Consider the following 27,965-nt stretch of genomic DNA (forward strand, 5'->3'; position numbering starts at 1 on the left):
GACATTTAACGCAGGGAGCTGGCTTTGGTGATGATGGAAGAGGCGAAAGCTAAGCCCGGAGAGAGTGAAACAACCCAGAGCTTAGCCCGAGGAGGGGGAGGATGTTCCACACCACGGGCAGCAGGGTGGAAGGGGGCCACCCTGGGTGGGTGCAGGCAACAGGGGGGTGCATTGTTTGAAGACAATAATAAAACTGGCTAAAAGCTGCTCTGCTTTTAATCACCATGGGACAGTAGTTCTAAACAATGTCAGTGACAAAATACTCCTCCCTGGAAAGAATATTTTGTTGGTCTCAGTTCTAAAACCATTGCTGTGGTGCTCATTTCCTGTGCTCCCAGAAAGCCAGCAAGGACTTCATTCTTGTGGCAGAAGACTGGAAGCATTCTCTCCTGGGATTAGGACCAGCCCCAGAGAAAAGACCAACAGACGTACAGAAATATCAGGGTTTCCTCAATGAACGCACCCAGGCAAACAAACCTCCCCCACACGCTCAGAACTTGTAACCATCTCACTGCTCTACAGTATCAACGGGGACAGGGATGATCCACCTTAGATGGGAAGAAAAAATCTCATCGAAAAAGACAGAAATAAACAAATGGGAAGAGTAACCATGAGGAAACAGAGGTGATGCAGGTATTCTGAAGCTCTGATGTCGTCTATCCCTTCCAAGAATCCATAAATTCAATCACACGAGAGAAAACCTCAGACAAACCACAGCTGGGCGGTCGGGGGGGGCTCTGCAAAGCATCTTGATGTCTTTACTTTTCACGGTTAAAATTTTCATTTGGTTCTTTTAAAATCTGCATGTTTTTCATAATGTCTTTTCCGTGGTGATGCACTCTATTCCATGTGCTTTCTCTTCAAATGGTTTTTAAAACTTTTTCTTGGAAAATAATTTCAAGCTCAGAGACAAGTTGCAAGAATGGGACAAATGAGCCAACAACGCCTTTTCCAGCGCATTTTTTGCCAGGACAGAATCCAGTCCAGGATTATGTGTTGCATTTAGTTGCCATGTTTTCAAACAGTTTTATAGACCTGGTTTTAAATCCTTTTCAAATCACTGTCGTTTCTTAGATGCGATTCAGCCCATTTGCCACACCTGCTGACTGCTGCACAGTAGGGGGGTTTCCTCGTGGCCTTCAGCAACATCATGATTTCATGGTCAGCAGGAGTTAACTGCTAAAGGCACCGTGTGTGTACCGCACGTGTGCCCTGGGGTATGAGGCAGGTGGCTTCTATGGTGGATTCTAAGGAGGTCACTGGCTTGGACCATCTTTTATTTCTCCACTTGGGGTTTCTGCACCATGTAGGTGGCCCACGTGCTGTCAGGCCCAGCGTTCCACTTTCTGGGAGAGGACTCTACTCAGAGCCATTGGGGTAGCAGTTTGCTTCAGTTTCACAAAAGCACAGACCCTTTCAGGCTCGCACGGAACGCAGAGGGCCAGTCCCACAACCCTGCTGCTGTGCGTGGGGCTGTGGCTTTGACTCCCGCCCCCCCAAGGCACAATCTGCTCCCGGCTCCTTTATGGGCACACGGCAACGAGGACCTTCTTCTCTCAAGGGCCTGGATACCATATTTACCTTTCTTGTCTTGGAACGGGACGATGATGCACTCCTCCGTGTCTGGAGCGTGTTATCTGTGCAAACACTCTAGCTCAGCTATCTTGACTGGAGGTCCATTTGCGGCCGCAAGCCTTGGGCGAGCCATGTAATCTCTCTGCTCCTCAATTTCCCCATCAGGAAAATGGGCTTGTTAAAGTAAAAAACAAACGAAGACCAGCCTTGAAAGTTGCCTGAGCAGACAAAACCAGTTTTGTAACCGAGCAGGACCCTACGGGGCCTTCCCGAAGAAGACCACCCCACACACACCCTAACCCCGCCATGTCCTCCACCTGCGTCTTGGCTGTAGAAAAACGTTAGCTTCCTAGGCCTTCCCCAAGTTCCAAAGAGCAAATTTAATCAGAGAAGTGAGAAAATGCAGAAAGGAAAACAGTCAAGCAAAACAAAATAATAGTTTAGCCATTAAACAAAGTCAAGGACCTTTAGTTCCTCCTCAAGGGTTACAGTTAATATTCTGAGCCACGTCCTTCGAGCTGTTTTGCAGATACTGAAAGCCTGACCAGGTGGAAGAAGTTAACTGCATGCTGCCCACAAGCACGTAGACCCCAGACCGGTTGGAACCAGAAGGCTGATGATGTTGACTCCTGATGACCTCACCACTAACCCATCAGAAGAATGTCCACCAGCTGATCACACACCCCACAGCCCCCCTCCCTCACCCTGTCTTTAAAAACCTTCCCTGAAAGCCATTGGAGAGTTTGGGCCTTTGAAGCACTAGCTGCTCTGGACTCCTTGCTTGGCACCTGCAGTAAATAAACGCTTTATTTTCCTTCACCGCAACCCAGTGTCAGGAGATTGGCTTTACTGTGTGCAGGCAAACAGACCCCGGTTTGGTTCGGTGATGGTTTACCTGTACACATAAAATTTAATTTAGCTTATTTTGCAAGAGTAACTTGACCGGGGTCATTCCTTCCTCTGCCTCTGGAAATCGTAAGCACAACTGAAACCGTTTCCCCAAACTGGTATGAGGTAACCAATTCCCTATCATTTAAGAAAATCCTAACATTAGAACCAATCATGGTGAAGAATAAACAGTCACTGCCTCCTCACTATATAACAACGTACCCCGAGGCTTAGTCCATGTTTTGAGAGCTCTTGTTTCAAGAACTGTCTTTTGCACAATCGACTTTCACTAATGGCCACTTTGGTTATTTATGGGTTTACTCCTATTTCTGCCCTTCTGACGGACTGTGTGAGGCTTTACTGCTATTCAATATATGTAACCAAACCTTGTTTAACTTTGCACTATCTAGCCATGGCCATACCAGACCAGAAAAGCAAACACTAGAATACAAAACCACGGTCTTCCCTGGGTGAGGGGTTACAGCTGGTTTTAGTTTTATTTGTGTGTGTGTTTGTGCCTATGCATTTTCTGCAATGAGCATGGGTTACACCGTGATTGGGAAAATAGCAACAAATACTCTTAAAACGACGGGCACCTGGTCAGCTCTTTAAGTGCTGAGCGCCAGCTTGTGTTCAACAAAAGCTTAAAGACCTGAGGGGAATGAACGGACATTTTTGCAGGCGGTGGGGCTGGCTAAGGGGATGGGGGAGGGGGGCCATGTTGGAAAGCTGTGTTTCCTGTGCTCCTGTGAACCTGACCTGGTGGGGGGTTGGTACAGATGGGAGCAGAGAATCCCAGCATTCTGCCTCACCTGGATCTGAGAAAGCCAAACCTATGAGTCTCAACCCCATTGCTTATTCAGCAATAACAGGTGCTTCCTGTGCGTGGCAGAGAGATTCGGCAGCACAAGCCAGCCACCGCCCTGCCCTCATAGCGCTCAGCTCTAGGGACAAACATCAAGCGCATGACTGCAGAATCTGCTACATGATTGCAACTGTGTTCCATGCTTTCCGGGGCTGCAGAGAACACTGACAGGGGCTAGCCTGGTCCAGCTGGGGAGGGGCCGGAGCATCCTCGGGGTAGGGATGGTGGGAAGAGTCAGCCAGGCACAGGGTAGAGTGGAGGGTCTAGGAGGGTGTCTGGGCCTGGGGCCTGGTGGGAGCGTGTAGGGTTAGATGAGAAGGGGTTGGGCATTGGCTGGTGCGCATGGGAAAGATGGGCTCCCTTTGCTATCCCTAAGAAGTGGCAGGCCTTGGGGGGAAGCCCCCAGATGCCACAGCATCAAGAATACAAAAAGTAGGGCTTCCCTGGTGGCGCAGTGGTTGAGAGTCCGCCTGCCGATGCAGGGGACACGGGTTCGTGCCCCGGTCCGGGAAGATCCCACATGCCGCGGAGTGGCTGGAGAGGCCACAACAGTGAGAGGCCCGCATACCGCAAAAAAAAAAAAGAATACAAAAAATAACGGGAATTCCCTGGTGGTCCAGTGGTTAGGACTCCGCGCTTTCACTGCCGAGGGCCCGGGTTCAATCCCTGGTCGGGGAACTGAGATCCCGTAAGCCGCGTGGCACAGCCCACCCCCAGAAAAAAGTCTCAGCATTAAAAACGAAAAGAATACAGAAAATAAGAAAATATAATTAATATAATTGGCCCCGTGAGGCACGGATGCCAAATGGACAAATACACAAATGAAGAAAACACGTAGCAGGCACCCAGCACCCGCTCCGGGCCAGGCCTTACACCAGGCCCTCTGCGTGCCTTCCGGCATGGGAGCCTCACCGCGGTATTTCCCTGCTGAGAGTTCAGCTAAGCTACTCCATGGTGTTGCCGCCCCGGCACCCAGTTTGTTTGGCGAAGCGGCCTGCAGAAGCCTCACGCTGACAGTACGTCCCTTCATACACGCGCATGCCCTAGACAGCAGCCTGTGGAGTCACCAGCCAACGTATGCGCCTGTGCTCAACGGTCTCCCCTGCCTGTATGCCTTATGCGCCCCTGAGATAAGGCCCCCGTGCAACTTACCAAAACCCCACTCATTCGGCTTGAATTAACCAATCCAGCCCTAGCCTGGGAACCCCAGAGCACTCCACCCACAGACCCTGATAAAGGAATATGCCCCAGGGCCTGCCTCTCTGTCTGCACGCTGCCTTGACCTCTTGTGTGGCCCCTTGAGGCATGCCGCGTACCTCCTCCAAGACCTGTGAGTAATAAACTTCTCTACTTCGGTTTCTCTTGTGGTCTGTTATTGAATCTCTGCCCACCATCAGATTCCTCAAGCTCCACTCACACGTGTTAATTTCATGAAGTCATAACACTTCCCCCATAACATCTGGGAAGTAAGGAAACACCATGACCACATCACTGCCCGAGGTCACTCGGCAGAGGCAAGGTTTGAACCCAACTCTAAACCCAGAGCCAAGTGCCTAAACTCGCCTCCCCCGAGGTGAATGTGTGAACGGCCCTCCCTATTTTGAGCTTCTGCGTAAGTTCCTCTCAGGCAGGGGGTGGCTTTCTCATGCCCATCCAGCCGCTCCTTCCTCAGCTTCCCTCTGTCCAGGTCCACAGGGCTCAGGAGGCCCAAGTTCCCTTGTACCCTCTCCCCCCCCCCATCAGAAGAACCATCCTGTAACCCTTCCTGAGGTGGGTTAAGGCCTCTGAAGTGGCGTAAACAGTGACTTCGCCAGACGTCTGCGCATTAGCCTCTCCTGCATCATATTTCAACGTCATCAAATATTCATGGAGTGCTCACGATGCATTAGGAGCTAGACCTGCAAAGAGAGACCTGATGCCTTGGGGAAACATGCAGTTGGAACAGGTCGGTGTTTGCCTCCTCTGTGCCGGGTACTGGGGGTACAGGTGGAATCCAGCAGACAGGGCCTCTGCCTTCTTGGCTCACACCCTGTCTAATGCTGAGTCTAAAAAGTCATTCCATGACTTCTGCCCACCACGTCCTGGGAAGGTTGAGGAGGCCAGGAACTTGTGCTGGAGGCAGCACTGAGGCTCTAGCGGGGAAATGGGTGGGTGACACGATCAGGGCAGTGTCAGGAAACTCAGGTGGCCAGCGTGGAGGCTGGGCTGGAGGGGGGTGAGCCGAGGCGGCGCTAAGGTTGTGCCCAGGCAAGAGGCGTGGGAGCCCTGAGGTGGAGGCAGGGGCGGGCCACAAGGGGCAGGTGCATAGGTGACAGCGCGCTCTCGGGGTGACCGCACGCGAGGAGGCTGAACCCTTTCCAGCTTCCGACCCGGGTCACAGGGCTCAGGAGTCTGACTTGCCGGTGCGGGCGCTGGCCCACGTCCCCACCCCGGTCCTGCAGTCCCGGGGGATCATTCCGACAGCCCCAGTCAGAGGAGGTGTATCTGGAGGGAACCTTCCCGGAGGCCGCCCGGCGTCTGGAGACTCCTGCAGCCAGTTGCGATATTGAGTTGTTTCTGTCCTTTGCAGCAAAAAAAAAAACGGGCAGCGCCGCAGCCGGTCCAGCTGCCTCCACAGCCTCCCGGAGCACCGGCCCAGCCCACGCATGCGCGGCGCCCACAGCCGCCAGGGACTACAACTCTCGCGGTGCCCCGCGCGCGCCTGCACCCCCGCTCCCACCGCGCCGCTCGCCTCCCGGAAGTGGGGCTCCGGGGGGGCGTCTCCGACCTTTGCGCTGGGGCGGGCCGGCAGGTTTGGGGGAGGCTGCGTGAGCTGGGAAGCCGATGCGGGCGAGCGGCGCTGGAGATGGCTTCGGCTGGAGGCGGCGACTGCGAGGGCGCCGCGCACGAGGCCGACCGTCCTCACCAGCGGCCCTTCTTGATCGGGGTGAGCGGCGGTACCGCGAGCGGCAAGGTAAGGGGCTGGGCGGCGAGGCGGGGCCTGAATGTCACGCTGGCCCCCTGGGACTCCGGCCTCCGTCCAGAGACAGACCCCAGCCCCTGGCTGCCGAGGTGCCCCCTCCCGGGCGTGGGCTGCGGCCACGGCTGGCCAAGCTTAGGCCAGGGTGCAGGCGGGGAGCGGGGAGCGGGGCGCTGGACCTCGGGGCCCCCCCCGCAAGCCTCCCGCTGGCCTGGCCTCTCGTGGCCTCCAGGTCCGCGCTGCCCCTGCCAGTGCCCCGAGGCCTTCCCGCCAAGCGCAGCCCCACCCGTCACTGGCTGGACTGTCACTGGCCGGCCCGTTGGAGCTCGGGGGTCAGGGTGAGCGTCTCCAGGCGGGGATCCTGTTTGTGTGTTCCCAGTCAACTGTGTGCGAGAAGATCATGGAGCTGCTGGGACAGAATGAAGTAGACCACCGGCAGCGGAAGTTGGTCATCCTGAGTCAAGACAGGTTCTATAAGGTCCTGACCACGGAACAGAAGGCCAAGGCCTTGAAGGGACAGTACAATTTCGACCATCCAGGTAGAGACCCTGAGGGTGGGGAGGGAGTGGGGAAGGAGGGCAGACCACGGAGACTGGGTCCAGGGTTGGACCTGGACAGCAGGAGACCTAAGCGGTTCCATGAAATCACGCAGATAACCCGCGGTGGAGCGTCTTTCCCGCGCTCTCTGGGCCCTGGGTGGCCCTGCCGGAGCTCCAGGCTCCCCTGGAGCCAGTCAGGGAGTCTGCGCCTCAGAAGGGCCTTCAGAACCACTTCTCTGCCACGACTATGGTCACGGAGAACGCCATGCGTCTTCCCAATGTTAAGGGTCCTCTGCACAGACCGCATCCACTGTGGCCTTTCATTCCGCCACCTGCCCTGGGGCAGAGTCCTCGAGAGGCCAGCAGTGGAAGCAGTGGGTAAACAAGAACCAGAGGCCTTGAAGCTCTGTTTCCTGGTCTGGTCGGGGGCCGGGGGAACAGGTGGAGATGGGGTGGATGAGGAGGAACAGCCAGGCTGCCCCTCCCTGCTGCTACTAGAAGATTCCACCCAGTGGCTGGCTCCCATGTTCATTCCTTTCCAGGGGACACATGGGAAGAAGGTCTGAGAAGCGTCAGTCTGTGTTATTTCCCAGAAATAGAGAGAAGCAGACGCCTAGCCCACCTACCTCCCAGGGCTGGCCGATCCCTGGGTGGTGGCACTGCCCAAGGGCAGCGAGGACAGGTCCACCCTGTGGTTTGCAGAGGGCCCTGCAAATGTAAACTGTAGGGGGCAGCTCCCAGTCCAGCTGTTCCTTAGGGTCACTGGTAGCAGCAGCACCCAGCTGTGCTGACCCCAAGGCAGAGCGAGTCCCCTGCGGTCCCCAGCACCAGGACACAGGCTTGTCTTGCCTTTTGTTCCATCCCTGCAGATGCTTTTGATAACGATTTGATGCACAGAACTCTGAAAAACATTGTGGAGGGCAAAACAGTCGAGGTCCCAATCTATGATTTTGTGACCCACTCAAGGTGAGCAGGTGGTTCCTGGGAGGAGAGGGCTGTGCGCTGGGGGCTGGTGAGGACACCCCCCCGCCACCACGATCTGTCCCCAGCACGGAGTCCACACCCGCGGACTGAAGCTGACGGCGGGCCCCTTCCTGGTCTCACCCTGCAGGTTAGCGGAGACCACGGTGGTCTACCCCGCAGACGTGGTCCTGTTCGAGGGCATCCTGGTCTTCTACAGCCAGGAGATCCGGGACATGTTCCACCTGCGACTCTTTGTGGACACTGACCCTGATGTCAGGCTGTCGCGAAGAGGTAAGGCGGACACGGGCCTCTCTGCCCCTGGCCGGCCCGGCCACGGGTCCCGGGGGTCTGAAGGTCCCCACCCTGCTCCTGTCGCCACAGTTCTCCGGGACGTGCACCGTGGCCGGGAGCTGGAGCAGATCCTGACACAGTACACCACCTTCGTCAAGCCGGCCTTCGAGGAGTTCTGCCTGCCGGTACCGCCTTCCGCTTGCTTGGGGACCTCCTTTTCTCCCTTTTCAGAAGGACCCCCCGGTGCCCCGTTCTGTGAGAGCCAAGCCGTGGATGGACGTGGTCTGCTGTATAAATGGAGAAGTTAGCTTCTTGTACCCACGTTCCCGAGGAGCCGTTCTCAGCTGTGAATGTGTCCTCTGTTCGCCCCATCACCCCTTCCCCACTGCCGCCTCCTCGCCGGCCGGCCCCTGCCCGCAGGCTTCACCCCTGGCACCGGCGCCGCCTCCCTCCTGGCCTGTCTGCATCTCTCCAGGGCGCTGCTTCTCCCCTGACCCACACTGTGCATCCTCCCCGCTTAGAACGGTGGCCTCCACAGGGGCAGGGATTTTTGTCTGTTGGCTGCCAAAGTGGTGCCTGGCACACAGTAGGTGCTCAGAAACTTCATCCCTGCCGTGTGTTTCTCTGGGCTGCCTTTGGCTGGCACTGGAAGGCTGGCCGGCCTATAGAGGAGGAATTCACTGCTTGTGGCCATCTGTCTTCCTCCGTCTCACAGTCTTCACTGTCACTAGATAGGACTTGCGTAAGGATTTAAAGGGGAATTGAACAATATTTTGCTTCTTAAAGGGAAAAATGAGGCACAAAGGAATTAGAACCAGGATTCCTGCTTTAGATAAACAGGACGAAGGAGTTCTGTTTCTGCTATTTCAAGAAAACCTTTTTTATTTTACATTCATGTTCTCTGAAGTTTCTGGAAAGTGATCAGAAAAGGAAATTGACTGTTTTGCCGTCTCTCTTATTTACAGAAAGACATTTGGCAAAGTAGGTCGTTTACGGTAAAACTCCAGACTCCAGATGTGACCGGGTGCCCCTGGGTGGAAGCAGGCCCACTCTGGGCCGGACCCTCCGTCTCTCCCTCCCCTTTACCTGTAGCCACACAGCGAGCTGACGAGCTAGCCGTGTGCCCCGCGTCCCCGAAGGGAAGACCTTCCTCAGCTCTGCTGGGCTCCACCCCCCTGCCCCCCGCAGCCCACTGTCCACAGCCCCATGGGAGGCAGCCCTGGCCCTCTCGTGCTCACGTCTCCCGTGGGTCTCCACTGCCTGCAGACACAGCTGCCCCAGGACTTGGCTAATCTGTGTGACAGGCCTCCTTGGCCCACATCCACACGCTGGCGACACTCAGCGGTCTGCAGGGCTGTCTCTGGGCCCAGACCGTTTCCTCCCTTGCCTCCCTCCGCTGCTTCAGATTCGGCGCCCTCAGCAGCATCTGGTTGGGGTCCCTCCTCGGTGGTGCCACAGGGTGCCCAACAGGGAGTGAGTTCCTCGGCGTGGGAGCAGATGAGGGGCGGGGAAGGAAGGGGAGCAGGTCCTCGCGTGCAGCGCAGCCCTGCTGTCACAGGGTCAAGAACCCTGTGTGTAGTGGGAGGGTGCCCCACTTCACTCGGCCCAGAGAACCAGGTGGTCAGCACAGAGAACTGGCCCCTATAGCAGTGCTCATGAGAGACAAGCATCTCAGAGACGCTGGGAGACAAGTGCTGTTAGAGCTTGCCTCAGCTCAGCTTCCCTCACTTCTGGGGTCACCGTCTCTCACCTGGTTGACAGATACCCTGAATCCCTGCCCCCCCATCTGCCATGACGGGCCCGGGCTTGCTTCCCTGCATCTAGCCCCAAGCAAGCTGAAACCATCTGGGGGACAGATCCTTACGAGACTTTCCTTTTCTTGCCTTGCAGACGAAGAAGTACGCTGATGTGATAATCCCTCGAGGGGTTGACAATATGGGTAAGGACCAGGCCTGCCGGCTGCCCCCACTCCTCCCAGGACCAGGAGGCAGGCACTGCCCATCCTGTCGTGGTTACTGAGACACCCCCAGCGCGTGAGGCCTGTCTGTGTACATCTGGGGCACAGGTTTCAAATGTACTTGGAAAAACAGTTAACACATTGTACACGTTAAACTGACACAATGCATTATGTCAATTATATCTCCGGGAAGCTGTTGGGAAAAAAATATATATATATATGGAAAACTGACAGGGAGTCACTCATTAGCAGAAGGTATCTTAACCAGAGTTAGTTAACAGAAACCCTCGCCGACCGAGCCAGGTAGGTTTTATTGTGCTCAGGCCCCAGCGTGCACTTGTCTGTCTGCTGAGACTCAGCGCCACACAGATGCTTCAGGGAGGAAAACTGTGTGCTTCACCAGTAACGCCAGGTTGGCGCTGGGCGGGCATCGCTCCCGGCGTGTCGTGATGGAGAGTGGGGGCAGCTGACCCAGCTCTGTCTGTCTCTGCTGCAGTGGCCATCAACCTTATCGTGCAGCACATCCAAGACATCCTCAATGGCGACATCTGCAAGTGGCATCGCGGAGGGTCCAACGGGCGCAGCTGCAAGAGGACGTTTCCTGAGCCGGGAGACCACCCCGCAGTGCTGACCTCTGGCAAACGGTCGCACCTGGAGTCCAGCAGCAGGCCCCACTGAGGAGTGGGGTGCTCAGCTCCCGCGGGTCCAGAGATGCCCCCCTGCCCCTAAACACACAACCGTGGCCGGGGTGGTGCTGGAGTCCAGGCGTCCCTCGCTAATTCAGGAAACCTGGACGAGTTATTCAGACTGGGTCTGACAGGATGTCTGCAGGCAGCCCTGACCTTTCCACCCGCTTCCTCACATCACAGAGGCTTAAAGGTCTCTTTAGTTACTGAGAAACGCCACAGAACGTGTGGTGAGCGAGTCACATATTTGGGGAACGTTGAAGAAATAGCCCGGACGCTGTGATTTTGACGGTGAACCCGCAGCAAGAGAGACTAGTATGATCTGGTTCACACACGTGTAACTGAAAAGTGTGAAGAGGTAACTCTCTTCCTTTTTATGTGTTATACAACCACATGTTTTCTGTTGTAGTCCGTCTCCTGACACCATGCTCGCTGTGACCTAGTAACCCAAGATCATGACCCACCAGCAGGGTTGTGCTCCTGGTACACACTGACCTGGTACACCAGGGGCCACAGACAGGCTTCCTTCCTTCCGGCCTGTGCTCGGAAGGCAGAGCCAGGAGGGAGCCCTGGGGAGCAAGCTTTTCCTTAACCAGCACCAAGCACAGGCGGGGCCCCCGCTTGCCCAGCCCGAGTCCGCCTGCTTGGGGGTCTGCCTTCCGGCGGGCACAGCGTCCTCACGCAGGCCTACTCACGGCCCCTGAGCCCAGGCTGCTGTCTGGACAGGTCTTTCCTGGTGTCGCCCTCGGCCAGGTCAAGGGCACGTCACCTCCAGTCAAGGCGTGTGTGGACCAGAGAGACGTGAGCAGATGCCGCGGCCCAAAGGTGGCCGGTCTCCTGTGCTCACGCAGCGTCCGCGCCTCACAATCAGTCATGGTCTTGTCCTCGTTTGTCCTCCCTCCCACGTGGCTGTTTCTGTAAAAGCCACCAGCTGTCGAGTTCTAACTGTAGTTACACAGAGACATCAGTTGAGCTCAGCTGAGCACGGTGGCTGGTTTCTGATGACTGTGAAAGTTTTGTCAAACTTACTGTGCCCTTTCGGAGAGAGATCCAATAAATAATACCAAATATGAATGTCACTTTGTCCCTTTTTAATTACATTAAGAAAAGGCAAATTCAGGACGAGGAAATGTATGGATAACACAAACCCTGACGGTTAGGAGGCTAGTCGCTCACGCACCTCTCAGCAGGCTCTCCGGGCAGCGGTTAAAGAGTCAGCGATGGCGAGGAGGAACGGCCAGCCTTGCACAACCTCCTCAGGCCGGCGTTGCAATAGCTCGTGTGCCCCTGAACCATGAGGGTGACTCCCCGCGGCCTCACGGGGTCAGCAGGTCAGCGGGCCAGTCAGCCAAAGCCCACCGCCAGCCTCTGACAGCAAGACCGGGGCCTCGTCTGGTTCGCCCCAAGCCGGCCCCTCCCTGCCTCCATCTAGGCCGACAGGAGCCCCACGCCGGCCGCTCCACACTCAGCTAGTTCACGGGGCTCCTAGGAGTCAGCAGACGTGGAGGGCGCTGATCTTTATGGTCCGGGGGAAAACAGACTTTGCTCAAAACGAGGTGCTCGTCAGAGGACTGTTTCAACAGCGAAACCAGAACAGAACCCCTGCCGAGCCTGAGTCCCCACCAAGCTCAGAGCCACTCTGCGTTGTCAGAAGGAAACGTGCTCACAAAAGACGGTTCTACTTTGTCCTGACCCGGCCCTGCCGTCCGTCACTGTGTCCGCATCCTACTAGTTTTTCCGGATCAGGATATCCCAGCTGTCTTTCCAGCGAAGGGCCTTGAGTTCGCTGGGTGAGAGTGACCTGTCCCCGTAGGTTAGCGGGCGCAGCGTGTTGGACACATGACAGGCAGAGGCAAACCATGCCACGACCAGCGCGCCGAAGAGGCTCCTCTGGAGCTGGGACCTGCCGGCCCAGGGCAGAGCACGGGCGTGGGGAGGCCGGCCCGTCCCCACCACGATGTCCTCTGGGCATCCGTCGCCCACGTGGTCACCTACCCCGGCCTTTCCTTCCTCCGGCCACCCCCTGCCTGACCATCAGCCCTCACCACGTCCTGCCCGATGCGCTAAGCCCCACTCTCCTCATTCGCTCTTCTTCCAGAATTCCACAGCTTCTGCTCCATCTAAGGTCGGATGCCGGGGTATTGCCCCCGAACCCCCCGTGAGCAGAGTGCAGCCCTCCTGACGTACTACGAGGCTCCTGGGGACCAAAGAGAGAGGGCTCCCCCTCTGCCCTGGCCTCCCGAACTCGCTCTGGTTTACAAAGCTTCCTGGTTTATCTCTGCCATGCACCACGCAGTCCGGCCACGAACCACCGGCTGCTCCGGGTCACGCCCCATGTTTCCCTGTCCTTCTCTTTGCTCCTGGTGCTCTCCAGGCCCAAAGGGCCTTCCCCATCTCCCGTGCACATCAGCCACCTTCCTCTCCCGGCAGCCTTCGTTAGCTTCATCCTCTGAACCCCTGCAGAGCCTTGCTTGTGATCCTAACCCCATCTGCATCACACTGGAATCACCATTCAAGACACCCCTGGACCCATACCCCCAGGGGGGCGTGGCTGCCAAGGCCCCGTACCTGCACAGGTGGTCGCTGACGTGCTCCAAGACCACAGGAAGCAGCAGGATCTGGAAGGTGAGTGCGGGCAGGTAGTGGTAGAGGAACAGCGTCTTCTCCATCATGAAGAAGGGCACGTAGTTCACGGCCCAGCCCCCGGCGCACAGAGCCCCGGCCAGTGCCCAGCGCAGCCAGCAATCTGTGGGAAAAGGTCATCTCGAGCCGGCGCTGCTGACGGTCCAGCTGGGAAGCTCCCGGCGGTCCAGCAGGCCGGCCTCCTCATCCGCAAGGTACACGCGAGCTCCAGCTCCTGATTTCTCTGTGTCCCCTCCCAGCCTTCCCACATTTCTGGAGGAAGGACAGACTGTGTCCTAAGAGCCTCCTGTAACTTCCTGCTGGTACTACCGTCCCCTTCCTGAGAAATGCCAGCTTCCTGGGGGCCAGGCTCAGCTTATTCCCGACTGCCTGCTGGCCTTGGCTCACCCGGAGATTCCGAGCTGGGTCTCACTACTCAGGGAGCAGTGGAGGGGCTGGACCCGTGCACCCGCCCAGGAGAGCCGGGAGTCGGTGGAGAGAATGACCAGCTCGGAGCTGAGCCCAGAGAAGGCGCCTCCCTGCCCCTGACGGCCTTCGGGGCCCGGCCCTGCCCTGGGTGTTTGCTCCTTTCCTGTTTCAGGATGGTCTGAATGGGGTCTCTGTCCTTGCAAACCACCACCCTTGACTAAGTGCCCGCTGGCGCCTCTGTCCCATCAGCCACTTCCAGGGTGTCAGGCAATTCCTGCCCGACACCTGCACGTCCCCGGAGAAGCCTTGAAGGCGATGCGGGGACTGGACTGCAACATGCTGTCTCTGGGGAAGAGACAGAAGTTCCCTCGAGGCAGAAACAAAGAGGTGGCCTCAAGGCCCTGCTTGCTGGTGCGGCCGGGCTGACACCCGAAGCACAAGGATCTCCCGTCAGAACCAGAAAGAGTGGGCGTGAGACACGTGTGGGCAGCTGCACGGACCCTCAGGGAGGTCGCAGACTCTTCTTCGGCGTCTGAACAGGTACCAGATGAAGAGCAGGGCGTACACCAGGGTGGCGAGGCTGGCCGAGGCCCAGATCACGATGTTTCCGAGCAGGTGGATCTGTGCCTGCGGGCGCACAGAGAGACCCTGTCACCTCAGCCAAGACGCCACAGCCCAGAGCAGACACGGGCACCACCATACCCTCCGCCCTCGCTGCCGGGACGGACGTGCGAAGGTTCTCAGCTCCGTAAGCTGAAACTGAGAGCCGGGAGTAGACGGGATTCTGTTCTGACAACAGAGCTGCTCCCAGGGGGCTGATGCAGACGCTCATCTCAGACCCCGCTTCCCAGCGAGCCGTGGCCCCCCACTTCCGGGGGGGAGGAAAAGGGTGAGCATCTTGAGCACATACCCCCCCTCAGCAGGTGATTACTGGGCACCCGCTACGTGCTGCGTTTGCTCTCCCAGGTGAAGAGAGACGATGCACAGGGACACAGAGCACTGACCGGCCCAGACACCATGTGCCACACGGGAAATCAAGCAGGGCTGTTTCAAAAACCACGTCTGCCAGAGAAGGGGAGCCATGCGCTCCCACCGCAGCCACCAAGCCTGGTTTCCCTCGACCTGTGGACAAGCTAGGACCCGACTCCTTGGCATCTCAGGGGAGCTCTGGCCTCGAGCTGCCAAAGCACTAAAAACAGGTCCCAGGCTTTTGTTAGGGAAGCGCAAGAAGGCTGGGACTTGGTCGGATGCAACAGCTGCTCTTAACATCACAGAACTCTCAGGCGCAAGACAGCTCTGCCGCACAGACGCTCTGCTTACACTGGTCCTGGGGTGCAGCCAGTAGGCGATGTTGGTGTCTAGCATGACCCAGTCCAGCGGCGTGGAGCTGTATTTGTGTTCGGAATCGTCGCTTCTCACTGTCAGCATCCGCCACTGCGGAAAGCAGAGGCCGCTGGGAGTCACACGGACAGCCAGCCGCCTTCATCGCTCAGGGATCTGCCAGGGCGCAGAGTAAACCGCTGCCCCTCTCACGTGGGCGTCCGACCTCAAGTTCATCTAGATCATGCCACAGAGGCAGCGCAACGGGCCGATAAGCCCAGGAGGCGCCTACCCCTGGGCTCCGGTCGCCTCGTCTGTTTAAGGGATGGGACTGGGCACTAAGGGTGCTTTTAGATTTGGGACCCTGAGTCCTCTGGGGCTGCACCGTGTTGACCGTGGCCCGTCCTGCCCTGACCTGCGTGCAGTGTCACTCTGCTGCACAGTCTCCTTGGCTCCTGACTGTTCCTGCCGGCAAAGCCACAAGGCAGGACAGCCAGGAGGCAGGGGACCGACAGTGCCAGGCAAGTACTTAGAGTGGACAGAGGGAAATGCTCCCTCCCTGCCGAGTCAGGTCCCGGTTTAAAGGCTGACACTGGGCAGGCGGGAGTTCTACAGACTGCAGTGCCTGCCCTGGCGAGGAGCCAGCACCCAGTGGGCAAGGTCGCCCACCCCCCCGCCCGCCTGTCACCTGCAGCTCCGAGAATCTGGCCATGAAGCTGAGGTTTCTGCTGACGTCCGTCTGCGTAGGGGAGTGCAGCTCCAGTTCCCTCTCCTTCTGCTCCTGGCCTGGCAGACACACCAGAACCCACAAGATACAAGCAGAACCAGGTCAGGGAGCTCCCAGTGGCAGCGCCAGCTGCTTTCCAAAGAACCCGCCAGGACTCAGAGTGCGCCTCTCCACGTGGCTCTCCCCACAGCACACGGCCCACCCACCCGCTCAGCACCCTTCAAGTCAGAAAGCTCGGCTTGCCCTGCCTTCCAGGGACACCCGCCCCCACCCCGAGTCCTATCACCGCTCCAGCTACAGGGGGAGGGCGAGGGTCTGCAGCGGAGCACGGAGCGCACGCGGCCCCTCCCACGCGGCCGGGGCTCACTCCTGCCGTAGCGGTGTTCCTCCACGCTCCACACGGTGCTCCCGTGGTAGCCCCGGGACAGCTGCTCCCCGACCACCTCCAGCTGCCGAAAGCCCCAGTCCGGGAGGGGCGCCCCGCTCAGCTGGCGAAGAGAAGTGGGGAGGGTGTGAGGGCGGGCTCGGCTCAGCCTGGCCCCGGGGCACCCCACCCCGGTCACTTGGCCAGCAGCTGACAAGGGCGGCCGGCTCTGCTCTGGGGAGCGTCACGATAGGGTTCGGTTCTGAGCAGTCACAGAGGGCCCTCACCACTCCCGCAACACGTCATTCTGTCCCACCTGGCAGGACCGTGGGAGGCGGCATCACTGACCTTGAGGATGGCTGAGGTGTTCACATGCACAAAGCGGACCTCTGACACGATGGTCTTCCAGACGTCCGTGTCCGACTCTCTGTTCACGATGTCCTGTAAGAGCAGGCCTGGTCCGTTATTTCACTCTTTTTCAAATTTCCTTAAGTGTAAAACCGAAGACCAGTCACCACGGTGAGACTGACATGGTCTGATATGAGGGGACAGTCCCCCAAGGGGAGCTGACGGCTGATCCCAGACGGTACCATCAACTTTATTGCTGACGCCTGTGCAAGGTGCTGGAGGGGGTGGTCGGGGGAGAGGACACTGCCCTCCTCCAGAGACTGCCCAGGGCAGCCTTTTCAGTGGGGACTTAAGGACGGACGCTCACCCTTGAGCTTCTGCAACGCCTGATGCTGCGCAAAGATGGCGCAAAGGAAGGTCAGAGACTGTCCCTGAAAAGATGCCCTTACAGGGCACTCCTGACGCTGGGGAATAGAAAACTAACGTCTGAAGAGCCTGGCGCTGCCATATTTAACTTACTGGAGCCTGGCGATGACCCCGGGAAGTCACGTAGCTACTGACAAGAAAGAACCCGAGGGGCTAAGTGAGGACAGGACGAGGAGGCCAGGCCGGGCCTCACCCTCCGGTCAGCCGTCCTCTCTGCCTGTTCCCGGAGCTTCAGTTCCTGGAAACAGGGGCGTGTGGGGCTCAAAGTGCCACCAGAGGGGCTGAGGAGCAGGAAGGGATCGGCAATGGGCCTTAGCAGCAAGGGGAGTGGGCGGGGCCTCCAGGAGAGTCCTGGTGGTGAGGGGCTGGTGCAACGACTCACATCAGAGGAGCACTGTGGGAGGGGACAGAGGCAGCTGCACAGACACCTACTTGCGGCACACAGCGCCGGCACAGAGCGCCAGCACAGAGACAGAGGCGGCCTCCCCGGACCCTGGTTTCGCAGAGGGCCAGCAGCGCCTGGCCTCACACCATCGAGAACCCGGCGGGGGGCCAGTGCTATAGGCGTGCAGCCTGTGGGGGCTGAAGGGGAGCCCGGCTCCCCCGGAGGTTAGCCCAGTGCAGCCACTGCACCGCCGCTGTGCTTCTCACGCGTGTCCCTGACTTCAGACGGTCCGACGGCCCAGTGACAGAACCCTCCTCCTGCCACTCTGCCCAGGGCACTGCCTGACCACAGGCCCAGGGCCTAGGAGGGCAGTGCCAGGAATCAACCCCCAGATGGCCCTGCCTGTCCCCAGGGAAACCCTTCTTAATCCCTGGTGAGGGTTGACAAAAGAGGCTCCCAGTGTGCTCAGGGCACTGGTTTGGAGGCCAAACAGTGGGAGGGACCTTCTGCCAGCAATGCCACGTGAGCCCCATACAGAGTGCCCAGCCGTCCATCGTACCATAAGCTCCTTCCTCTGATAGAAAAAAACTACCCAGTTCCCCCTTTCCGTAGAACAGGCAGTCACTTGTCCTAAGGGGCGGCTTAGAACGGGCTGTGCTGCCAGCGCGCACGGTCGCTGGGGTTAGACTCACCAGCCTCCAGAGGTTCTGGGCGGGCATGGAGACATTGTAGTCGATGTAGCAGGACACCTCCTGGGAGTGAGGGCTCAGGGGGGCCGCGACGTCGTGCCTGGAAAACCAAACAGCGCTGCCGAGGGGCTTCCCGAGCTCCTCTGAAAGGCGCTCACTGTGCTCTTACGGGAAAAAGAACGCTCTTCAGGAAACAAAGCCAGTCAGCCTTCAAGCACCGCGGCTGCCACTCCGAGGATGCAGCACGTAGGAGCCGGGCGATAAATCAAACACGAGAGGGCAGACTCTGCAATCATGACATCTCTGGGGGCATCTGGCAGACACCCATCTAAACCGTGGGGCCTGTCATCCCCCTTTCAGAGGACGGGCTGAGCCTGGGAGCTCACCCGGCCAGCCGGCAGCAGCCTGAGGTCAGTTCTCGGAAATGGCTGGGGCGCCACGACTACTATTGGAGGACAACACGCCCAGAAACCCCGGCTCCCCTCGCCCACGCACTAGGAAACCGCGCTTCACCAGACTCTGCGCGAGGCCTCGCAGAGGAGCCGGGGACCCTGAAGCGAGCAGGAAGTCAGTCACGAGCGCAGGCCCTGTGAGTGCTACGAATGACACCCAACCAGGGCAGGCACAGCACACAGCAATGCTTTTGCTGCGGGGACATCTCAGCTGACACCTGAATGAAGTGAGCGAGTGGGCCACGGGGTGGGGTGTGTGTGGGGGGACCTGAGTTGAAGAACGTTCCAGGCAGACAGAGCAACTGAAGGCCCCAGGGGGGCTGCACATGGTCATTTTGGGGATAGTGGGGGGCTAGGGTGACTGGAGTCACGGGGCCAGGTCCCGGGGGGCCTGCAGCCAGCAGAGGGGTGGGGTGTGATTCTGAGTGTGACAGTCACACTGGGATCTCCGCAGAGACGTGAGGTCACTGAGTAGAGTGTGTGTTTTTCAGAGGGAGCCGTGGCTGCCGCGTGCAGAAGGGGGCAGGCAGTGGGGTTCCCAGCATTGCAGGACAAAGGGAACGGGGCCTGGGCGGGGCTGGGCGTGCAGAGAGAAGGAAGCGACCTTCGTGGATTTCCCGACACAGCGACTACAGGGGTGGCGGAAGAGGATGAGGATTGAGCAACCAGCTCCTTCCCCGGGAAGCAGAAGGGGAGGCAGAGAGCCCAGGCATCCAGCGGGGAGGCCGGGGCTGGGGCGCGAGTGTGGGGTCACTGAGACCCACGAGATGGCCCGAGAGGCCGGGTGGAAGGAGAGCAGAGGTGGCCCGGGCCCATCAATATGCGGAGGCTGCCCAGAGGTCAAGCCAGGGAGGGTTCCTGACTCCATCCCCGAGCTGAGATCCTTCCTGAACTCACTTCTCCTTCCCACGGGTCCCCGATCTGCAAGGACACCCACACTTCATTCCAGGCAGGACTCTCCTCATCACCCCGGCCGTCACCCCGGCCCCTCCCTGCAGGACGGGTGAGAGGCTGCTGTCCCACTCAGATCACTAAGGCTCTCCCCCTACCCTGCGACCACCACTAGGGGTCCCCTGCCCCCCCACCCCGACATCGAGGGCAGAGCCAGGCCAGAGGCAGTGGCGCACAGCAGCGGTCACGCTTTGCTCTGAACAGAGGAGGGGACTCACGTGTTGAGGAGGCGGGTGGTCATGCCGTGCGCCAGCTGCACGATGTCGCCGTGCCGCACAGGCCTCGGGGGGTTGTTCACCACCAGCTGGTGCCTGCAAGAAAGTGCAGCTGCGCTCACGGGGCGGCAGGGGCCCCGGTCCTCGCTCGCGCAACGTGGAATCGCACAGCCGCCCGTCACCGTGTTCCTTGTGTGAGGTGAAAGCGTGTGAAAACACAGCGCGTACGTTTTATTTAACTCTCTTCTGAGACCTCAGGTCACTTTCCAAGCTTCCTGGCGTGGCCCCACTAGTAGCCGCCTTCACACTGACCGCAACTGCGCCATACCTGCTACGAACGCCCGCACCTGCCCCGAAATCCTTCTAACAGACTGTGGCTCCACGTTCGCTCGGTGAAAGTGGCAAGGGCCTGTCAGACCCTGCCCCACGGCTGGGAGCTGAGCATCTGGCGGAGCCAGACGGACGTGGCCACCACCCTCAAGTTACTGCACTGAGTGGGAACTAGGGAGCAAACATATGGGCAGCCGGACAGCGGACACGCGGAAGCCAACGGGATGCTGACAGTGGGGAAGGTGGGGAGCCTGGGAGGCGGCCAGGCAGCGTCCCAGAGGGGCTGACTTTCAGGTGCTGAGTAAGAGGCCCTGGTGGGACCCTTCCAGGCTGTGGGGACAGCGGTGCAGAGCCTGTGGCAGGAGCCTGCCTTCCTGCAGAAATGAGGGGCAGGGTGAGCGCTGCGAGGGGAATGGGGCTGGAGCCGGAGGGCGTGGCCCTGCAGACCAGTTGGGGACTGGATCCGTTCTAAGGGCCGTGGAGCTCGGAGCTCAGGGAGGTGTTTGAGCAGGAGCCTGACCTGACACCTGGGGGGGCTGTGGGGTATCGGGGAGGCAGGCGTGGAAACAGACCAATGGGGGAGACGGACACCCCGACAGCAGAACCAACAGGACTGGCTGGGACTGGAGGTGGGGATGATGGCAGGAAGGCGGGCGTCTGCAGGGCGGCAGGGAGTGGGGGCAGACCACGGGGTGGGGAGAGTCGGGACACGCCTGGCAACACCTGGAGGAGATGCTGGGCTCCTAAGTCCTGGACCGCGGGCTGGCCGGCACAGAGCCGGTCCCAAGGCTTCGCGGACGGGGCATGGACAGAGAGGAGGCCGGGACCAAGGTGAGGTGTCCCCGGACCTGTACTCACCTCCCGGGGTCCTTTACAATCCACCAGTTGTTGACATCCTTGAAGGGGTAGCAGGTCACCTGCTGCTGGTGGGAGCTGCCGCGGCCATTCTCGTATCTGCGAGAAGAGGGTACATCTGCGGGTGGGGCACCAAGGGGCCCGCGGCCTCCCCCTCCCCCCCACCAAGGTCCCTACAGACACCACCCAGTGAGCTGTCCAGATCCATTCACGTCCCAGCGGGGCTGAAGATGTGAGCCCAGGCAGTGCCAGTCCCTCTAGTGGTTTTACACGCAGAAATAACTAGTCTCGTCGATAATCGGGACCTGAGAGCTCAGTTTTTTTGTCTCGCAAACTTACTCACAGAAAGTGAGAGTTGGTAATAGCAAAAATGTGAAAAAACAAAACACGTTATAATCTTCGCATTAAAAACATCACTTTCCTTACATCACGGGGTAGGTGCTCTGGTGGGAATGAAGCCAGCAGGGCACGGGTTGGCCAAAGGCGTTCTTCAGAGTGACCTGGGAACCGTAGGCCACCTCCAGGGGCTGGCCTTGTGTGATCCGCGCCAGTCCCCCCTGAGACAGGAGCAAAGGGGTGGCCGGTGAGAGGGAGAGAGAAAGCGAGAGCGTGACACCTCCGCCAGCCCCTCCGCCAGCCCCTATGACAGCCGGGGTGTATTCCGGGTGGGGGCAGTTATCACTGTATCTCACAATTAGCTACGACTGCATGTGATATAATTCTGACATGTTACGCTGTATGACCACCGACCGGAGGCTGCCCTGGGCCAGGCGCTCACCTAGCCCCTCCCCGCTCGTCCTTGTGGCTTGCAGGATCTCTGCTCTCCCACTACGGGTTGAACCCGGGCCCCAGCAGTGAAAGCGCAGAGTCCTAACCACTGGACTACCAGGGAATTCCCCCCATTCGTCCGTATTTACTTCTTACAGGCATCCTGTGATAAGAGCAATTATGTCCGTCTAACTCTGGGGTGTGGGTGAGTGAAGAAATTTCCCCAGACACACAGAGCTGGCTGTCAGCAGAGCCGGCCCTTAAGAGCAGTTCTGTCCGACTTCAGAGTCTACCTTGCTGACACCACAATTGGAGCATTTTATTATTTTTGCAAAGTTACTTGAGCGAATGCCAGAGTCGCGTCTGTCCTGTGCAGCCTGGCCCCTGCCCAGCAGGTCACACTGCAGAGAGCGGACCCCTCGTTCCCTCCTACACCGTCAGCATGTTCAGAATTCGTGTAGTAGTAGTGAAGCGATGCCTCACTTCTCGTTTTGGTTTTTCCTCTAAGGCCCACTTGCGGTGTTTCGTAAGAAAACTCTGAGTCTAGTGTGGCCTTCTTTCTAGGATGGCTGGGGTGTCACTCTTACCTCCAAGCTGGCCTGGAAGGCACTGGACATGATTTGGTCGTGCGGCCCGGAGCGGCAGAGCAGCAGCAGGTGGACATAGAAGAACAGCAGGTACACGAGGACGGGGATGACCAACAGGGCCACCACTCGGGCGAGCAGGTGACACAGCACACGGACCTGCCAGAGATGGAGGGGACGTCACCCCTGCTTTGGGGAAGGCGGGCCCAGGTCTGTCCCCCTCCGAGGCCTGTCATCAGGTGCTCCCTGCCCCCCGACCCCCCAGGGCCAGCCTCGCCCTGCCCAGGACGTCAGCACCTACGTTTGACAGCGTCTGGTCTCCTATCAGGTGCCAGGCGTGGACAGCGGCAACCCCAAGCACCAGTAAGTATGTGAACACACCCACATACTTGATGCTGAAGGGACACAACAGAGAGAAAGTTAAGACGAGACAAGCACGGAGGACATGGCTGCTGCCCCAGACCCGTGGAGCAAACTCACCCGACCGCACAGGCGCAGGCCACACCCGTCAGTATCAACCAAAACCACCAGCTCGGAGAGAAGGGCCTGGAGCAAAGCACAGAAGCCGAGCTGGGAGATCAGAATGTCTCCCAAAGGCCAGAGAAGGTGCCCCCCTCAGAGATCTCGGGGTCAGCTGGCTGCACCAGGCTCTGGGTGCAAGGAAAGGACTCCTCGTCTCCCCAGAGAGCAGCCAGTCCTGACAGAATTCTCCTTTTTGGCCAGAACATCTTTCCAGTTAGTTTGAGTTACAGAAAGATGAGGATTATTTGTAAAGTCAGCCAAGAGCCAGTCGAGGTGCCTGGGGCGGCTCCTGTGCGTGGAAAGGCATCAGACCTGCTCAGGTCGACCAACCCCCCGGACTCCTCTTTCTTAGTAACTAGGAGAGCACGTCCCATTTTCCATACCCGTGTTTCTGGGAGTTGGAGAACTTCAGGTAAGACAGCACGGCCAACAGGTTGAAAAATATCAACGCTGATTCCAAAAGCATCAGCCTCGACTGAGTGATCAGAGCGTTCTCTGTCGGGGAAATGACACGGGCGTCAGGTGCTGGGCAGCGAGGGCAAACGTCCACAAGAAAGGGCCCTTGTCAAACGTCCCAGAGCGTGAGGGTGGCAAGTTCGGGCTCGGGGTGGCTGGAAGGGGACACGCCCCGGAACCACGAAGGCCACTTCTGAGGTGTGAATCAAGCCTCCCGAGACCTGGGGGACTCTGGGGAAGTCACTGCCCTTCCTGAGCCTTCGTTTTCCTCGTCTGAGAAAAGAAATACAGATTCCGCAGGCCGCCTGGACATTCTAACACTCTGTGGGCACAGGGGCCCAGTTAGGGTCGTCACTCAGCAGACATGAATTCTTTTTATTTTCATCTGACTTAATGTCATTTGTTCATAGACCTGGGCCAAGAGATCCCTTCTGAGGAATACCCACAAATTCCTGAGTCCATCTCCACCGGTCAAGGCCTAGGAGGCGGGAGTACGGGATAGCTTCTCATTCAAGGACAGACTTGGTTGCAGGGGGAGGTGCTCACGGCGGGCGCGCGCAGGAGTATCGTTTGGGGCAGCCCCGCTACACATGGCTGCACCTCCATGACGTCACAGTCTGCATACACAGCTCCACAGTCCCCCGGCCTGGGAGTGGGGTGACTCCCAGAGTCCAATCTGGACACACTGGATGTGCGTCCTTCCGTCCTGCGAGCGGCAGACACTGCAGGGGGCACGTCTACTAAACCCTGAGCCCTCCGGGGCCGCACAGACATAAACAAGGGCTGGCGCTGGGATCTTCCCTGCGCCCCACCAGGCCTTACCGATCAGAATCAGAAGAGCGGCCCCCACGGCGGCACAATGAGAGAAGCCGAGCTCCCACACGATCTGGTAGGCCATGGGCACCGACAGGGCCCCCGCAAGGGCCGGCAGCAGGCGCAGGGACCACACGGGCACGTTGGTGCTGTATTCTGGAAGAGAACCACAGCGGGGCTGAAAGCACTGCGCACACACCACCTCCCTACACTGCAGTGTCTTTTCACACAGACTACCAGGCTCACAGTCTACAGTGCAAGGCTGGGGGCCCCATCAGGGACGGAGTGTGCAGCCCACGGGCAGGGGCCTTGAGAAGCTCCGTGCGGTCAAGGGCCAGTTCTCAGGAAGTACGGGAGTGATGCCGAGGACTCTGAATGAGTTAATCCTTAATTTATAAGTTTACCCATCTATTTCCAAAAACATTGTGGCAACACATAACATTCATACGTACAAAAGATAACGGCAATCAGGTGCCACATATGGCGAGCATGCTATGCGTACCAAAAACCAGGGATAAAATACTTACTGTAACTAAACACTAAGGAATTTACCGGACTTTTTGAAAATCTTTCACTTGTACCCAAACATTTATCACACCTTGGATTCAGAAGAATAAACCACAGTTGTTAATCCCTATGAAAGCTACGACCTCTCCAATCTAATATATGCAAGTTAATAAGGGAAACGAAAACGATACTTTACCTGCTCCAATTCTGTTCCACAAAAAGTTACCATCAAATCCTCCTAAATAACCTAAAACAGAAGATTAATCAGTAACTATCCTGTTCAGTAAATATTTCTGAAGCACCAAACTGCGGCAGTCAATAAGGGAACAATAATAAAGAATAAGACACCGCTTCTGCCCTGAAGAAAGTTCACCTATAAGTGTTAAAGGGCCACCTCTCTTACTAATGAATCCTACCTCCCAAGGCCAGCAGCATGTGGCCAAACGGTGGTCCGCTGCCATCCAAAAAGAAGATCCGCTTCATGTAAAAAGAGATGTACTGCCCATAATATACTTCATCAAAACTGCAAAGCAAACCCATGTTATAGTCAACTGGAAACCTTAACCGTACACAAAAGGCACGAGGATAAATGCACACCTGTGTCTCCAAAGGACTTTGCAGAGTGACCAGCAAAGGTCAGACTTTTGCCCCAACTATGAAGACACGTGTGCAGCATCACACACCCATAAGGACAGGAAGGGAAACGCCCCACGAAAGTTGGGAATTCAGGAGGCTTTCCTGACACAGGTTCTATTTCTCTCCCTATGTTTGGGTTTAGGGTGTACTGTGAGCCAGTCTCCAAAAGGCCTCCTGAACGCAAAGCTAGTCTGCCCGTCCACCAGCGTGCCTGCAGCTAAGAGACGGAATCAGACCTGGTGACCCGACAAAACAGGTGTAAAAGGGAGGCATGCAGGCGCCAGCCGCAACAAACCTCTTTCAATCAGGGACTTTCACTGACATTAAGGAACTGCTGGCAACTTGTTAGGTGTGATGATGCTACTGCGGTCACGTGATTTTTAAGAATCCTGATCTTTTAGAGATAGATACTGAATTGTTTACAAATGAAACACAGTGTTTATGATGTGCTTCAAAAAAATCCACTGCAGGGAAGGGGTTGGCTATGAGCTGGTAACTGTTGAAGCTGGGTGATGAATATACCATTCGCTGTATGTGTGTATCTGTTTGACATTTGCCATAATAAAAAGTTAAGTGAAAAGGAACACATGTATTAATCAGATGATGAACAGCCCTTTAATAATAACAGCAATCATTTCCCATTACGACAAAGAACACACTCTTGTATCAGTGCGGACTCACTTCCAAATTCCTCAATCTTAAGCCCTCCACTCTCCAGACTGTCAAAGGTCACCCAAGGCTACTGCACCCACTCCTGACCTACGGGGCAAGACCAAACAGGTGGCCTCTGCAGGGGCTGTCCTGGGGACAAGCTGGTCTCTCCTCTAACTGCCAAAGACACCCATCACCAGGAAGCCCGGAATTTTACTCTCCCGTTTACGCTGTTCAAAAAGGCACTTCCTGTCACCAATGCACTGAACAAATTACGGTTCCTTCCGATGCACCCAAAATGGAGTTGCCTGGCTTACACCACGGCCCTTGGATAGGCAAGCTGCCATAGTCGGCTCAGCAACCCCACCGCGGTCAGAGCCACGACATTCAAGTTGATGTCAGCTGTCACCACCACAGGGCGCTGCAAAAATCCCAGCATCTCGTAGAAAAGCGGGCCGAGGACGATGCCCTGGAAAAGCAGGGAAGAGCTGTCGTCAGAACACAGGTGGCCCCCTGAAGGCTCGAAAGACGCTGTGACAAGACCCTGCTTTCACGAGCGGTCAACCGAGGTGGGAATCTGAGGACTCAATATTCACTCACTCCACCAACACCTGCTGGGCACTTCCGGTCAATGAGGCGGCCTCCTGGCCCCTCCCCACCGAGGCAGTGTGGCCAGCTTACAGCGCGGTGACCTCCACCCCCTGAGGCTCAGAGCCTCCACCTCTGCGCCAAGATCCTCCCTCCCCTCCCCTCCCGCCGCGGGCCAGCACCGTCCCCTGGGCGCCCCCTTTCTCACCCCGAGGGCGCATCTGCACTGGGCAACCCCGTTTCCTCCCCCGAGGCTCCACTTTTCTTAAGGCTGCATCTGCCTTGGGCACCGCCTTTCCCGCATCAAAGCTGCATCTGGCCTTCGGCGGTCCCCTTCTATTCTCAAGGCTGCATCTGCCCTGGAGGCCCGCTTCTCTCCCTGCAGCTACATCTGCCCTGAGCACCCCCTTCTCTCCAGAGACCCTGTCTGCCCTGGGAGGCCCCCACTCCTCTTCCCGGCACTCCCCTTTCTCTCCCGCAGGCCGCTATCTTTCCCGAAGGTTTCACCTGCGCCTCGGACGCCCCCTTCCCCCGGCACACCTGCCCCGGCCCCACCCCCGGGCCAGGCAAGACCTGCCGCCCCCCGCCACAGTGCCCCACAGACCGCGCACGCGCGTTCCGCACTGACTCTCCCGCTTGCGCCTGGGCTCTGGTCCACGGCGCCCCAAACGTACTCGCGTTTCTTCCAGTCTCCTCAGAGCCGCTCCCCGCGCCGGGCCACGCCCCGCGCCGGGCCACGCCCCGGACGCCTGAGGGCCGCGGGCTGGGGCGCGGACCTTTGGGGACGAGGCCGCTCGGCACTCTTCACCGCCCACTAGCCCGCTCGACGCTCGATTCGCCGCGCCTGCGGGGCCCGCCGGGGGTGAAGCGCGCGTGCGCACTGGGCGAGAGTGGCGCGCTTGCGCACTGGGCGAGCCCAGACCCGGACTCGAAGGGTGTGCAGCAGACCGTCAGCTGTCTGTGATTCACGGCTGGGCAACCCAGGGTTCCTGGGCACACTAGACACACGTCTGCCTTTTTAAGACGACACAGTGGGACCGTATGGGCATTTTGCTCAGTGTGGCGCGGACGCCACCCCACCCTCCGGCCCGCGCGGCCCAGCCGAGCCTGCTCTGCAGCGGGACACGGCTCCAGGTCAAGGGAGTGACCCGGACGGTTAACCGGCACGAAGGCAACTCTGCTGCCCAGCCCCACCCCTTCTTCCTCCCCTCGTCTATATGGGAGTTAATACTCGTGGACAGAAGGGTACTGCAGGTTTAATAACTGGAATTATGGTTCTTTCCTGTTTTCCCATGTCCGTCACCCAGCATTAGCGCAGTGCAGGTGACTCTGACTTACCCGGGTTGTGGGGAGAGAGGGAGCGCGGGCTCACCTGCGCCTGCGGCCGGAGGGCGTCCTGGGCCCGGGCTCTCAGCCTGTGGTCTTTGATACGAAAGCAGGGGCCGTCTGGTCTCGAGTATCCAGAGCTTCCCTCCTGCGGGCCCTCGGGCTCCTTCGCGGTCAGGCCCCTGGAGGTCTGTGGACCGCCGGTCCCCAGGAGCAGGGAATCCAGGGGGTGGGTGTGGCCCTGAGAGCTGCAGGGCGCGCCCTACCCGGGTCCCCTG

At 58.3% G+C, this 27,965-nt stretch overlaps 2 protein-coding genes across 10 annotated transcripts; one reads left to right on the forward strand and one right to left on the reverse strand.

Moving 5' to 3' along the window:
• Positions 1-6,011: 6,011 nt before the first annotated feature.
• On the forward strand, positions 6,012-11,797 carry UCK1 (uridine-cytidine kinase 1). Of its 2 annotated transcripts, XM_067742921.1 has the most exons (7): positions 6,012-6,281; positions 6,667-6,826; positions 7,696-7,792; positions 7,938-8,080; positions 8,171-8,265; positions 9,971-10,019; positions 10,534-11,797. In XM_067742921.1, the coding sequence occupies exons 1-7, from the start codon at positions 6,174-6,176 to the stop codon at positions 10,713-10,715; spliced, it is 834 nt and encodes a 277-aa protein (XP_067599022.1). In that variant the 5' UTR covers positions 6,012-6,173; the 3' UTR covers positions 10,716-11,797. The 2 variants fall into 2 exon arrangements, with proteins under 2 accessions (XP_067599022.1, XP_067599021.1); XM_067742920.1 differs by lacking the exon at positions 8,171-8,265 and having other exon boundaries at positions 6,017-6,281; positions 10,534-10,673.
• On the reverse strand, positions 11,794-27,881 carry POMT1 (protein O-mannosyltransferase 1). Of its 8 annotated transcripts, none has more exons than XM_067742915.1 (20): positions 27,036-27,195; positions 26,091-26,242; positions 24,903-25,009; positions 24,683-24,733; positions 23,989-24,135; positions 23,094-23,205; positions 22,669-22,734; positions 22,490-22,583; positions 22,192-22,347; positions 21,263-21,393; positions 20,840-20,935; positions 19,655-19,747; positions 18,037-18,133; positions 16,534-16,626; positions 16,189-16,309; positions 15,783-15,880; positions 15,095-15,208; positions 14,275-14,401; positions 13,292-13,469; positions 11,794-12,626 (listed from the first exon to the last, which is right to left on the reverse strand). In XM_067742915.1, the coding sequence occupies exons 2-20, from the start codon at positions 26,210-26,212 to the stop codon at positions 12,452-12,454; spliced, it is 2,178 nt and encodes a 725-aa protein (XP_067599016.1). In that variant the 5' UTR covers positions 26,213-26,242; positions 27,036-27,195; the 3' UTR covers positions 11,794-12,451. The 8 variants fall into 8 exon arrangements, with proteins under 8 accessions (XP_067599016.1, XP_067599014.1, XP_067599015.1 ...); XM_067742913.1 differs by having other exon boundaries at positions 11,794-12,208; positions 27,036-27,170; XM_067742914.1 differs by having other exon boundaries at positions 12,483-13,469.
• Between the last annotated feature and the right edge of the window lie 84 nt (positions 27,882-27,965).

The sequence above is a fragment of the Pseudorca crassidens genome, chromosome 7 (genome assembly GCF_039906515.1).
Source record: "Pseudorca crassidens isolate mPseCra1 chromosome 7, mPseCra1.hap1, whole genome shotgun sequence".
Lineage (NCBI taxonomy): Eukaryota > Metazoa > Chordata > Mammalia > Artiodactyla > Delphinidae > Pseudorca > Pseudorca crassidens.

Coding starts and splice junctions, on each gene's coding strand:
- UCK1 (XM_067742921.1), top strand. CDS start 6,174: ATGGCTTCGGCTGGAGGCGGCGACTGCGAGGGCGCCGCGCACGAGGCC. Junction 7,793..7,937: donor GATTTTGTGACCCACTCAAG/GTGAGCAGGTGG, acceptor CTCACCCTGCAG/GTTAGCGGAGACCACGGTGG. Junction 8,081..8,170: donor TGTCAGGCTGTCGCGAAGAG/GTAAGGCGGACA, acceptor CTGTCGCCACAG/TTCTCCGGGACGTGCACCGT.
- POMT1 (XM_067742914.1), bottom strand. CDS start 26,212: ATGCTGGGATTTTTGCAGCGCCCTGTGGTGGTGACAGCTGACATCAAC. Junction 23,206..23,988: donor CGCTCTTCTGATTCTGATCG/GTAAGGCCTGGT, acceptor TTTCCCCGACAG/AGAACGCTCTGATCACTCAG. Junction 22,584..22,668: donor GCCTGCGCCTGTGCGGTCGG/GTGAGTTTGCTC, acceptor GTGTCCCTTCAG/CATCAAGTATGTGGGTGTGT.